This window comes from Phaethon aethereus, assembly GCF_964289735.1.
Source record: "Phaethon aethereus genome assembly, chromosome: 8".
NCBI lineage: Eukaryota > Metazoa > Chordata > Aves > Phaethontiformes > Phaethontidae > Phaethon > Phaethon aethereus.
In genome coordinates this window covers 11,824,395-11,837,911 of record NC_138584.1, presented here as the reverse complement: position 1 = coordinate 11,837,911, position 13,517 = coordinate 11,824,395, and the positions used below count along the sequence as shown (strand labels likewise).

General features: G+C 35.1%; 1 protein-coding gene across 1 annotated transcript; it reads right to left on the bottom strand.

The window, feature by feature from the left end:
* Positions 1-1,280: 1,280 nt before the first annotated feature.
* On the bottom strand, positions 1,281-13,188 carry AKNAD1 (AKNA domain containing 1; the record flags this gene model as incomplete). Its single annotated transcript, XM_082002752.1, has 16 exons — positions 1,281-1,400; positions 2,025-2,172; positions 2,962-3,043; positions 3,952-4,062; positions 4,153-4,275; positions 5,825-5,910; positions 7,237-7,340; positions 7,937-8,030; positions 8,556-8,716; positions 9,387-9,522; positions 9,877-10,010; positions 10,503-10,562; positions 10,673-10,818; positions 10,915-11,044; positions 11,377-11,436; positions 12,106-13,188. 16 exons carry the CDS (start codon positions 13,186-13,188, stop codon positions 1,281-1,283), a joined length of 2,778 nt encoding a protein of 925 aa, XP_081858878.1.
* Positions 13,189-13,517: the final 329 nt, after the last annotated feature.

Genomic DNA, 13,517 nt, shown 5'->3' with positions numbered 1-13,517 from the left:
AGAGACTACAGCAATTACTTCAACTATTAAGTTCATTTGCAAACTAACAACAGGGACATTCCAGACATGAATCTAGCACAGGGGAGTGAGCCTTTCACTATCTTGTGCTGTTGTCTTAAGCTAAATAAAGCAAAAACATGGATAATAAGCAGAGGCAAATAGTATTTATAAGTATATACAGTAAGAGCCTAAGGGAGAAAAGAAGGGTTAATGGTATTGTTGGCTGTGAAGTGTGGAAGAAGCCCTGAAAAAAGGTCATTGATGCAGGCTAGTAAATCAGTGGTACACAGCAGCAAGCGTAGAGATCAGTGCTTGCATCAACCGAGTCTGGATTATCTCTGTATCTATCGACTGATGAAACCATTCAGGTGTGCCTGAAAATGACTGTCCTTTTTAAGCAGTGGACTGTCACTTCTAACTTGCAGTGATGATTTCCATCAGTCCCTTTATACTTTGGAATTGCTTCAGTGAATAGCATCCCTGATTATACAAGGCTGTTAACTGTCTGCTTGCTTTTAATCACCGCAGTTAAATCGATTTCAGAAGGAAAATAATAGGTGACTTTTCTTGGCCCACTGTATTTCTACAGTATTTAAAAATTTTCCAACCAGGAGCTAAAATCTGAAAGCCAGATATATCTGACAAGGTAGGGACACCACACTGAAGAAACAATTTAATTGTTAGGAATACAGAGACAACAAATGGTATTACTCAGTTACTGAGACATGCAAGGAAGTATCTTAACAAACAACTCTATGTAGGGCAGTCTCAAAACAAAATAATTATGTATGTTAACTATGACTTGGTATGTTAGCATGATGCTTCTAGATGTCTTGGGTGCAGAGGCTGTTTCCCTTTGGTGTGCTTAAGCAGCTTGCTGTTAAGGTGTGGGAAGAAAATACATGTAGTAATGACTGGGATTTGTTCTCCTATTTGGGGGTGGAGGGAAATCAAAAGTCAAAACGTTAACTTTGCTTGTTTAAGCCAATTTTTCCTTAGCTGTCTTAAGGGAATGCTTAGAGAAGGTAGCTGTACACAGTAATGGGTGTTAGCCAACATACTGAAGACTTTAAGTAGAATTAGTAACTTGTTTTCCAGTTCAAGACGGGGTGTAAACATGTGAAATACCAATATGCTCTGATTTGGTTTAGTACTGATCGCTACAGAGCAGCTGGCAAAGTCAGCTAGCTGACTTTCTAATCTTTGTCATTTCGTATTTGCAGAGATACTGACGCTTCAGTATCAACCAGCAAAACAATACAGCATTTGAAACTGGGTAGTTAAAGCTGTTTTCTTTTAACTTTAGCTAGATCTTCTGAAACTGTGCGTACCATTCGTTCTGTAGCTTTCTTCAAACTGTTCGCTGTCTGTATGGCATGATCCAGAGTAGAACTTAAAATCTGTTGGGAATAATAAAATATAGCCCTGTTAATACTGAAGGCAAATGTTTACAAGTGATGTTTAATTATGGTTCTATGGAGCATTTTCACTCTGAATACATGTTGAGAAGTAAAAATTCTGAGTCATGTGATTGATAGACTGCTCTGGGATTCAAGTTGGAAGTATCTATTACTTATTTCTCTCTTTGATTGTGTCATCCTTTGGACTGAGGGATATTTGCACCTTTCTAAAGTAGCAGCCCCAGTGTGGTGCATGTTTGTGGTATTGAGAAGGTTTTCTTTTAGTTTTGTAGTGGTTTGTATGGATAGGGTGACATTCTTGGTTTCAGTATATGAAATGTAATTCCAGAGGGAAGATTCAGTGCTCCTTTTCTGTTCCTTTCACCACTTAGTCCCTGTATAAGTTGCATTAAAAGTCTGTAACATGTTCGTATGAAGTAATTCGCTAGTATATAAGCTAAAATACTTTTTTTTAACTTCCTCCTATCTTACCAGAGGAACTAGACATGCTTAGGTTGTAATAATCAACTTGCTAAGAATGGGAAGTTCAACAATGCCGTAATGTGGGGATGCACTCTTCCTGAGACAGTTGTGTGGCTTTTAATTTTCACTCTGAAGTCTTACGTTTGCATTGGAATCATTGGAATTTCTGTTTCTGATGTTGATTGCAGATTTGCTTTGGGTGGACTTCTTGCTGGGTAAGTATTGACATGGAAGGATAATTTTATCATATGTGCTTGAACAGCAGGTTTTGGCAGCCTCAGAGTTTTTCCTAAAGATAAGTTATGCAGAATAAAATAAAAACAATTTTAGTAAGCAAAAGAATTTCTAAACTATGAATTCAATATATACACCTTGATAGAATACTCAGTTGCAAGTTAATTTTATAGCGAGTAGAATTTTTCATTTAATTGTGAAACAGTCCATTGTAATTTGTGCTACATCTGTATTGCAGTAAGACACAAAACATTCCAGGATGCAGGAAATCTCTCAATAGCATCACATTCTTGGTACTGTAACCTTCTCTCACAGAGTGGTCTATGCCGTTGAGTCTCAAGTGCAGCTGCTGTACTTCCAGGCAATTACTGCTGCTGAGTAATGCTGTCAAAAAATGTGGTAACCAAGTCTAGTCTGTGCTATAGTTAAGAATACGTTTTACTTCTCAGACTCCCAGTGTAATTTAATGTTAACAACAGTTAAGCAGGACTGTTACTTATAGAGCAATAATTGGTAGCAAACAGAATTGCATCTTAAACAATACAGACCTGCTTTTGAATCTGTGAATTGTCTTAATAAAGTGAGATTTTTTCTTTTTACTACTAAATGTGTCAGCTGGAGAAGTCAGATGTTTATTTTTCATTAAATTAGAAAGGTTGAAGAACTACTCTTAAGAATTATTTACACTTTTACTCACTTTCAATGAGTAAAATTCTAACATACAGCATACACTGCAAAAGATGAAATATTCCTTCTGCTTATGATACTGGTGAGCTTTCTCCATGCTGAATCCACAACAATGGCATTTTCTGTTGTACTGCATATAGTTATTGCTACAGCTTACCTTTCAGGAGGTCTGTTTACAAGTTCATGTGGCTGTTGATTTTTTTGAGCCTTTTGAGTGAAGATTCTCTTCCGTGAATAAGCTAGAGTCATTGAGGCCGTGTTTAAAACAAAACCAAAAAGACCCAGTAATTTTGTATGTATTTAATGTTTTTCTCTATTTAGCATAAATAAAAAAAATCAAGTAACTATCACTGCTGAATAAAACTTGAATATATTTAAGATTTTTGTAAATGAGAACAGATTAATCTTTTGGGTTTGCTGTTGAATTTAATTCTGTGACAAATGGCATGCAGATTTATATTCAGTTTCATACAGTGAAAGACTAAGGGGGAAAGTGTAGAATAATCAGATTCTCATAATCCTAATAACTACACACTACTTTCATTTATAGTTTTACAGTATTTATATAGAGAAGTAGCTAATTTATACTTTTTTCCCCACTGTTGAAAATTTTTTTCCTGCATGCAATTTCTTCCTGTAGTATAGAGAGAAGTCTGAGATAATTGACTCTAAAAGCTAACTGTTCAACTTTTTTAATATTTTTTTTTTAATATTAGGCTTTCCTTGACTTTGCATGTCACATAATTTGAGTGTCGAGCTGGAATTTTCTTTAGTACTTGTTTATACTACATTAGGTAACAGCTAACACTGAAAAAATTGGCACAGTAATACCCAATTTTAATATTACTCTGTGTGGCACTGCAAAATGAGATATTCCCATCATAAATGACATGTGGAAGGGACTCCTCTTAGAAAGAACTGGAGAAGGTTAAAGCTCTCCTGCATGGGGATTAAACTTTGCTAGGTATGTAACAGTTGTATTTGCTGATCTTGCTCTACAAGATCTGTACACATCTACTGTTTAGCTACAGTGCTACTGATTGCTTATACTAAATTATATTTGGCCTGATATATGTGCAGTGTGGCTTTCTGCCCCATAAAATCTAGCCTGTGACTGGTAATTATTTCAGTAACACATCATACTTACAGGATGAACCAGAACTTTTATTTCTACATAGGGCACAAGACTGAACAGACTCTTTGTAATTCCTGAGTTTAAATTGATGTCTGCTTCCTCGAGGGCATCTGCATCTAAGTCCTGAAAACAAAGACACGTTGTTTAGAAAAAAAACCCACTATAAACAAGAATATTTTTGTCTAGATTTTAGTATTTTTGCAATCATTGTACCTTTTTTCTCTCCATATAATCTTGTATTGAATGTTTTGTAACTTTCGGTTTCAGAATTCAGAAGTTCCTCACTTTGTGAATCACTATAAGAATCATAGGCTGAGATGTCTTCTGAATCACTGCCTAAAATCCAAGAAGTACATTAAAAATGTCTGAAATGTTAGAAATTTTTGGCCTCTGTACCTAGGTAATTATTTGGCTTCCAGCACCATAATTTCTGAGCCCTTTGCTGCCATTAGCACTAGTGCAATTTGAAAATACTTCTTCCTCCGTTTTACAGGTGGCGATCAAACTTTAAAGATTGTCTTTCAGCTCTGATTGTAAGACTCAAATGTAGGCTTTTATTTCTTTTTGGTGGTGGTTGTTCCCTGACCCAGAACTGTGGTTTGTGTGGTTTTTTTTTTTTTTTTAAATAAAAAAGCTCTCCATCTACCTGTCCTTAGGTTCTTGTTTTGAAGGTTAAAATTCCTACAAATTGAAGCGTTATGAAAACAGTGCAGCCTAAGAGGAATGTGACAAGAATTGGAGAGGATCTAGTACAGCACTGCTGTAGCTATTGCACAAACCAGTACTAACAATAATGGCCCCAGTGTATGGTACTAAAGTGAAAGGATATCACAGAGAAGCCGAGGACAGAAGGTAGACCAAAGGTAAGAATAATTCTACATATTCAGACTTAAAACCGCTTAAAAACTTAAAACAGCTCATGCTGTTCTCTTTTAGTTGTTAGGTACTAACAGCTTCAGGGTATTCTGCAGTGGAAAGATAATACTGGCATGCCCTGAGAAAAAAAAAATACTGACAGAATCTTAGTGAACCTCCAAGAGCTGGAGTCTTGGATAACTTCACAGTTGACTTAACTAGTTCACAGCAGCCTGCAAGTTTGGATTTGGTGAAATTATATTATTAGCAGCTGGGCTAAGGAAGGAGAATATTTCCAGTCTGTGTCAACCCTGAATGGTTTAAAGATTTAGGAAGACTTTTTTCCTTTTGTTTTCATGCAGAATAAGAAAGTTGAATCAAAAAAACTAAAAGTGGAAGTACTGATAAATGTTTCAGTTGCCAACTTTGGAGTCTCCTTCTAGCACATGAAACAAAAAAAAAATAAAAGGAGAAAAAGCAAAATCAAAGCATTGTGTGCACACTACTGTTATGCTTCTGAAAATGTTAGTAGCAGCAATATTTGGGAACTTATTTAAAAAGGTGAATTAGAATTATAGAGTAATTCAGGTTGGATAGGACTTGTGGAGATCGTCTGGCTCAATCCCCTCTCAAAGCAGGACCAGCTTAGATGAAGTTGCTTAGGACCCTGTCCAGTTGAGTTCTGAGTAACTCTGAGGATGGAGATGCCACAGCTTCTCTAGGGCAAACCATTTCAGTGTTTGACTAGACCCAGAGTTAAAACTGTTTTGCTCATATCTAACTGGAAATTCTGTTGCAGCTTGTCTGTTGCCTCTTGGTTTGTCACTTAGCTTTCCAAAGTGAATTTGACTTGGTGTTCTCTCTAGTCTCCTTTTTATTCTTAGTGTCTTGTGCTGTGCGAAGCAGTAACATCTGTTAAAACTACAAAACAATTTTCATGCTGCTGAGACGTGACAGGAATGTATTTCTTAACAGGATTCAATAGTAGGTAAAAGCAGAGTTCTGACCTTTGTATGCCATCACTACTTACTCAGGTTGGTGTCTGATAAATCAGTTGGTTTTCTCTGAATGAAGAGTGAACATGTTGTAGTTTTCCTTTCCTGGATGTTTTTATTTCTTTGAGCATCAAAACAGAATGATATCTTAATACCTTTATGACGAGCCTTATAAGCATATTATATTAATGTTTGAGCACTTAGTTGAGGAGAAATCAGATTTACTCATAGAAAGAACTCTACCTGTTATCAATTATCTGAAAAGGTGGTATGTAGAAGTTTAAATTAAAAGTTAGCCAAATGCAAAATAATGACCCTTTTAGTTAACGGACACATTCTGACAGAAGAACCCTGACTTACCAGAGCTGTTAAATGTGCTTACAAGTAGAGGTCCTGATAATCACATATTTGAATAGCGAAATAGTATGAAATCCTATGTATTTATATATGTGTTCACATATGTTGCATCAAAATATACCAATAGTAAGGATGATCTGGTTACTTAGTAACTTTGAGCTATTCAGGTTTTAACTTTATTGCCTTTAGATAATTAGAGGAATATTTGAGATGTAGCTTCCGACAGAACAAGAACAAAGTTCCTTGTTTGCCTCATTTGACATATGCATTTTCAACTTAGAGCATACAGTATCATCAAATTTACTTGGAAAATTTTCCACCCATTCATGAAAACAGTAATCAGAAGATTGAGCTAACTTTCCTTAAAGGACAGAGGAAAAAAATGGAATCTAGGTGAGTCTTACTAGGTAAATATTAATATCTGTAAAATAATCTGAGAGCATATTTAGATGGATATTATTGTGTTCTACACTGCATGTATTATACAGTCTAGTTTTGGCTAGAGATTTAATTTGCCAAACTTTCAAACTCCAAAATAACACATGTAGAATTTTTTTATCACACTGACATTTCTGTAAATGAAACTTTTTACAGATAGACCCTTACACTTGAAATATATGCAGATGTATCGATATGCTGTCCTTCCAGGCCTACCAAGTTAGTTCATGACAATAATACAAAGTATTTTTCATTGCTGAACACTTTGCAGTCATCCCAATTCAGGATACTGACATGCACTGCTTAATACCATGACACAGGTATTAAAATAATTCTGTGTCATTTAAGCATCATAAACCTTACGCTCGTCGACCAAAATGGGCTACTTTGTAATATAAATATAATCCTCTCTTTAATAAAATTGCTGGCAGTTTTGCCATTTCTTTGGTGGTCTGATACATCACATACCTTATGTGACTAACTGGTGATAAATTTGAAAACAGATAATCCTCTCATTTATATGTATTAAAGACATTATTCAGTGTTTCATGCAGAGTTCAGTACATAGATATACCAGTGTACATGCATGTATCTGTTCAATTAGCTGTAGAAAACGACATCTATGACTAGCCAAAATATGTAATACACTTACCCTTTCATACTTGCTTCATCAGTATTAAATTTTTGACTTGGTATACCCTGACAGTGGGATGCAGGACCTTCAGCAGCATATTTTTCCTCAGGTGAAAGGAAACCCTGTTGCACCCAGAAGGCAAAACAAATTTATATACGACTGTTTATATTACTTGTGTACATATCACACAGGCTAGTGTAAACAGTGGCATCATTTGCACATCACTTCTGTATTACCTTTAGTTGCCATCAACTCTATAGTTTGATTTATCTATTTACAATTCTAACTGTAGCGCAGACTGGACAAAATATGAGCACCTTTTTGTTTGTGAAGTTGGAATTCAAGACAGGTTTGCATGTTGCTTTGAGAAGCATTAGCATATATTAATCTTAGTGCCTTAATATTAAATATTTTCATAGGCAAGCAGTTGCTTATACATTTTTGCTTTCTGAACAAATAATAAAGGCAGCCTAGTAAACGCAGTTAAGTCTTTCCTGAGAGATGCAAACTTTATCACAAATTCCAGAAATGTTTGAGAGTCTTGTCTTAAATTTCTTCGTTGGAAACCAATGCAGCAATGTTATGATATGCTCTAGTAGCTCAAAAGCTGAGCCATCATGCTGTGCAAAAACTGAAGAGAAAAATGTTGCGTGATCTCAAAGCTGAATAAGATAATCTAAGCTTAAAAAGAAAGTGAGTATGGAAACAGATCTCATACCATTATGTTGGAAGCATGCTTGTTTGCTAGCAGACCTCCTTTTCCCAGAGGTTCTGTTTCTCTTCGGGAAGTTGATTCAGCTCTCTTTTGTAACCTTAATTAGTTAAGGGGAAACCATTTATTTTATTTTTCTAATCTCATTGAGATGATTAACACCTATAAAATACTGTCCAGGAGGGCAGGGGTGGCATTTAGAATTGTTTCACAAAGTTTTTATGGCTATGATATTATGTAAATATCTGCATCCCTCTCTTTTTTTGTTTTAAAAATACCACAAATACTGGCAAATAATTTTTTAATGGCACTGTACTTTGACTAGTCATTTGCATCCTGAATTCGTGTGGTTGCAATGAATTTTATACAGAGGTGATTTAACTCATAGTGAAACTGATGGTAGTGTTTTGGCTTTGGGAAATACTTTGAGGTCCATAAGACCTAAAAAAGTAGGAAGGCTGGGGAATTTTTAGGTACGAAGTTATAGCATTCTCTAAAAGTTTTATTCTGGAAATAGTCCCGATGCTTTCAGAGATTCCAGACATCCCAATCGTCTATATTCAGCAAATTATTTTAGGAAAATTTTTAGAGAAACTTCAATAGCTGTTTCAAAGTTTTCACTTACATGTGAAGACAAAGATTGCACTTGTCACCGTCTAAAGAAAATTGATTTCTCTGTGGGATTACATCACTGGTCTGACTTTTTTCATCCCCATTCTTGTGAAGAAATGCAGTTTCAATACCTCTTCTTTCTGGATGATCAGCAATGCTTGAAACTACTGAGCTCTGTACAAAGTAACCATAACACAGACTGTGGTCATTGCATTGCAAGTACATGACTTCTAACAGCCAGCATTTTCTGAGAAAATTTCATTTTCAGATTCAGAGAAAAATGTTTTCTAAAATGTGGGCTATGAAGGCATATGGTGATATTGATCTGCCGATTCATAGAAGGCTGTAAGTTGGGGTTTTTTGTGCATTTATGATCCAGGATGAAATATTACCATATTTAGCAGTAAACTGAATTTTCTATAGCACAATAATGTTTGGTCTTCTAGGAATTCTGCATTTTAAGACTCTTGGACAAACCAAGTAATATTTCTTCCAACTAAATGATAGTGATTAATTCCCAAAAACAATGACAGCTTTGTAAAAGTTGAAGTAGCTGCTTATACTTTCTTACTCTGAAATAAATGCTTTTAAAGCTGGGATTAAGAATATTCAGTGTAGCTGTATTTTTATACTTAGGTTTCTGTTATAATTAATGAAATCTTATGAACCTAGGATTTCATAGGAAAAAAACCCACATTTTCTTTGAAGTAACATGCTATCTAAAAGTGTTATGCTCTTTAGTTAGAGGAGAATATACAATAGTACTACCACACTGAGGTTCTTGAGACTTGCATCAGTAAAACAGAATAATGTGGCCTTTAAATAATAAAAGTCGCTGAGTTACCTTACAAAGAGAACATGATGAATGGGCAGATTCATAGGAAGTAAGCAAAGAAGACAAGTTGCATTTGCTGTCAGCAGTTTGTTCTTGGATGTCTTCAAGCAGTATGCCAAGTCTAAATATTTCCCCTTCCACCTTTCTAAACCAAATTGCAATACACAGTTGGTTAAACGTCTATGAAGATATTTTATTTCTCACTATGATAACCATATTGGGCATTGCAGTACACTTCCCAAAGGAAAAAATAAATTAATGGAGTTCATTGAGTCCCCTCTAAGAACTTAAATTAATCAATTAGATATCCTAATTATAACTAGGATCTGTAAAGCCCAAGATGAATTTTGGCCAAATCACTTCTAGCTTACCACATGTAACATTATCTTAATGTTTTCACTTCAGAAAAATTCTAATGGATAAGTGAAGTCATGGTTGTAAGACGCTCAAAATATGGAAAATATACTGATGTACCACTTAAAGTACTTTATCTTCTAACCTTTCAGGATCAAACTTTCCAATGTTGATAGACTTGTCCTTGTAGTTCTGCAGCTGTAAAATACGGTGCTCTTCTCTAGCTGTTAAGTAGTTCCTTTCCAAGGCATCAAGGTATCTTTTCAATTGATTTAATGCCTTCACCAAAAGAGATAATTGAATAGCAAATGTCATTATGATTTAGCAAGCCATAGTGATAGCTACTTATGCTATGTAAGCCAGATGTTAACTTGCAGTGATTTTGGTAAGAATTTTGCTACTGCTCCAAATTGGAATAGGACTACATCTTGTATGTCCACCTGGTAGCGGTGCTGCTCTACTATGTACAAGTAAAATATTAAACCGTAACTTCTGAACTGATAGCCTACATGTCAAAATTCTTAACTTGTATGGCAGCTTAAGGCCTTTCATTAATAGTTTTGAGTTGTAATCCTTAAAACAGATATAAGAATTCAGCCACCTAGGGAGCACCTTCTTTTTTCCTGTTAAACTCATAATTTCAGTCTGTGATTGAGAAGAAGAGTAATTTTAAACGTATGAGGAAAACATGGAGTGACTTGACAGAAAACTGTGGGTCTACAGCCATTTAAAGTCCATTTTGGATAACTGAAAATATGTAAATTAATTTACCAGATAGTTGTCCTGTAAAAGGAAAGTCTCTTGGGTCATACGCTTAGAAAAGTCTTCCACCTTCAAGACAAAATATTAGACTTTTATTTGTGATTTTAAAAACTGTTATGCTAAAAGAATATAGAATTTGAGTATCAGTGCAAAGTATATATTGAAACAGAAGACTTTACTTTCTTTATCAGTTGATCTGTCTGATCCTTTAGTATTTGAGACATCTTTTCTCCTAGTGTTAGTTCTGGCAGTAAATTAGAAGGATTCAGACAGTGTGCTTCTTCTGTACCAGCTGCTGGTGATGCTGTTTTTCCACACTGCAATCCTACATAATGCAAGGTAAGATCAATCAGTTGGAATTTCTGCCCCAAACTGCTATCAAATTATATGTCATTTGCATAGTTACTGTAATTTTATTTACTTGCTTTAGACAAACCATGTGTAGACTGTATAGGGGTAGGAGCACGTAATGTAAAGACTTCAGAGGATGTCCCAGTGCCTCCTGAGTAAATGGCAATGCTGGTATTTGGAAAATCAGACTGAGGAAGTATCTGTTAAAATGAGAACTTTGGTTATAGAAACAATGTATACAACACTTGTGGACATAAGCAAAAAATTTAGAAATAACTTAAAATACATAGGACAAGTTATTAATATTAATGAAATGTTTATGATAACAATACCATGTAATTTTCTGTGTGTTTAGTTTGATATATGTATAGTGTCTCATTGTAGAAGTACTTAAATACTTCAGCTCTGTTGTGAAAAATCTAAAGTGGATTTGTAGAAATGGGAAGTACAATATGAAGGTGACAAAACAGTTTTGGGGAATATTCTTAGCCTGGAGATTTAAAAAAAAAAATATCTATTTTGATAGATTGAATCCTAAGGTAAATCTCAGATGGTCAATATGATTCTGAGTGTCAGGATGCTGTGTCAGCATCTTGTTTGCAGCCAAGAAATCATAGGGAAGACTATTAAAACTTGTTACATCTGGAATGATTTACTAAGAAATCTAGGAATGGACTTAAGCATCTGTATAGCTCTGAGTGAACTCCATGGCAGGGTATGAAATTGAGACGTGATTATCTAATTACTAACAAACTTCAAAAGAAATGTACTACAATAAGCGAAACACCATTGTCAAACAAATCCTTTAAAAATAATTGACTTGTCAATAAATGCCAGTGTAAATAGTTAGAGAGTGTTAAGATGCAAAAAAAGGCAAAGGTGTCTTAACAAGCACAGGCACAGTATAAAAGTATATTTTTAAGGAAAACTTTCAATTTAAAGTACTTCTTTTTGTGAATTTGAACATTTACATATAATACTGGAAATAACAATTCATAGTGAATTCCCCAATGCTATGATAGGATGCTTTAGAATTGTAAATAATACTCTAGAGCATCATTAAATATTTGGTAATGAAAGTTGCATAGAAATTCAGTCCCCCGAAATTTGTGAAAGCAGTTGTTGACTAAAGTTACATACTTGTTGATACCTGATAGACTGCCTGCATGAACTAGTCAGATTCTACTGGACACAGAATATCTTCTTATGGTAAACATCATTCTACCAAGCATTAAGAATTTTTTTAAAGCATCTTAATTACCTCTAGCTGTTGCAACAGTTCTGGAATGCTTATTTCTTCTTGATTCTCTACTTCAGGAGAATTGAAATAGTTCTTGTTTTCTAGAATGTTGTTTGCAAACACTGATTTCCTTAGCAAATTAGGGAAGGGTTTTGTTCTTTCAGTTGTAGGAACTGAGTTAATATTGTCACTTTTTGGTACTTTAACTTCTGCAGCAACTTCAGAGAAGTCAGGAAGGCAACAGTGAGCTTGACCTTGGCCATATTTGAGATCGTGAGGTGAAACTGTTTTCTTAAACAGGTGTCTCTGTTCTTTCATGTTTTGAAAGATGTGTATATCTTCATTATCATTAACCAATTGTGAATTTTGTTGTCTGCACCCATGCTTATCCGTAGAAGAAACAGGTTTCTTTGAAACACATCTGTTTTCATTTAGTGACTTTTGATTGTCACCAGTGTTTACTCCCTCGTGCTTTTCTAAGTCATATTCTTCAAATTTAGATGCCCATTGTTCATGGGCTAAAGGGCCTTTGGCATGTTCTGAAGGCTCAGGTTTGTTTATAGTGTCATCGATACTTTCGGTAAAGGATGTCTCTGGTATTGTCTCACATTCAATTAACTGGCATGTGCTTATTAACTCTCCCGTAGAAAAATGACGCAAAAGGACATTGGACATTTTTAAGTTAGTTAGATGTTCTTTGCTCTCTGGTTTATTAAAACCACCAACAGGGAATTCCTTCTTAAAGGAAGCTTCACTTCCAGGCATTTCAGCTGAAATCCCCGTTGTTCCTATGACACCTCTGTGATGATTGGAGAATTCCTCAGGGTGTGGATGAGTTTCATGATTTGCTGTTGGTTTTATGTTTTTGTTATCTTCAGAAGAGGATACATTTAAAATACCAGAAATATCTTTTGCACAAGTACAGTCATTCAAATTATATGAATTATTATGGTATTTACAGGTTATTCCTACATCTCCATCATAAGGTAAGTTATCTTGTTCGTCATCAGTTGCATCTGTGAAACAGACTACTTCCTCTGAAAGTGAACTGTTCCTGTGGGTTTTCAGCCCGTGTGGTGGTTTGCACTTTTTCATAGTCTCCATATCCAGTTTACGTAGAATATGAATGTCATTGCTTCTCCGATTTTGGACAGAGCTTTAGTATTACATGGATCAAAATATGTAATGTATCAGTAATAATTATTTGATGCTCACATACATTTGAGAATGAGGTCTACTTATGTCTGGTACCTGTTGTTGGTTTTTTTAGAACCATCCTCGTGATGTGGATCTCTTCATATTTACACTAGTGTTAAGTCTGCATTAACTACTGGAGGAAGTAGACACAAATGACAAAAGCATCAGCAAAAGGAGATATGAGCTTAGTACCAGGTAACTGTCCTTGCTCGTTAATCCCTCTATAGAATTATAGC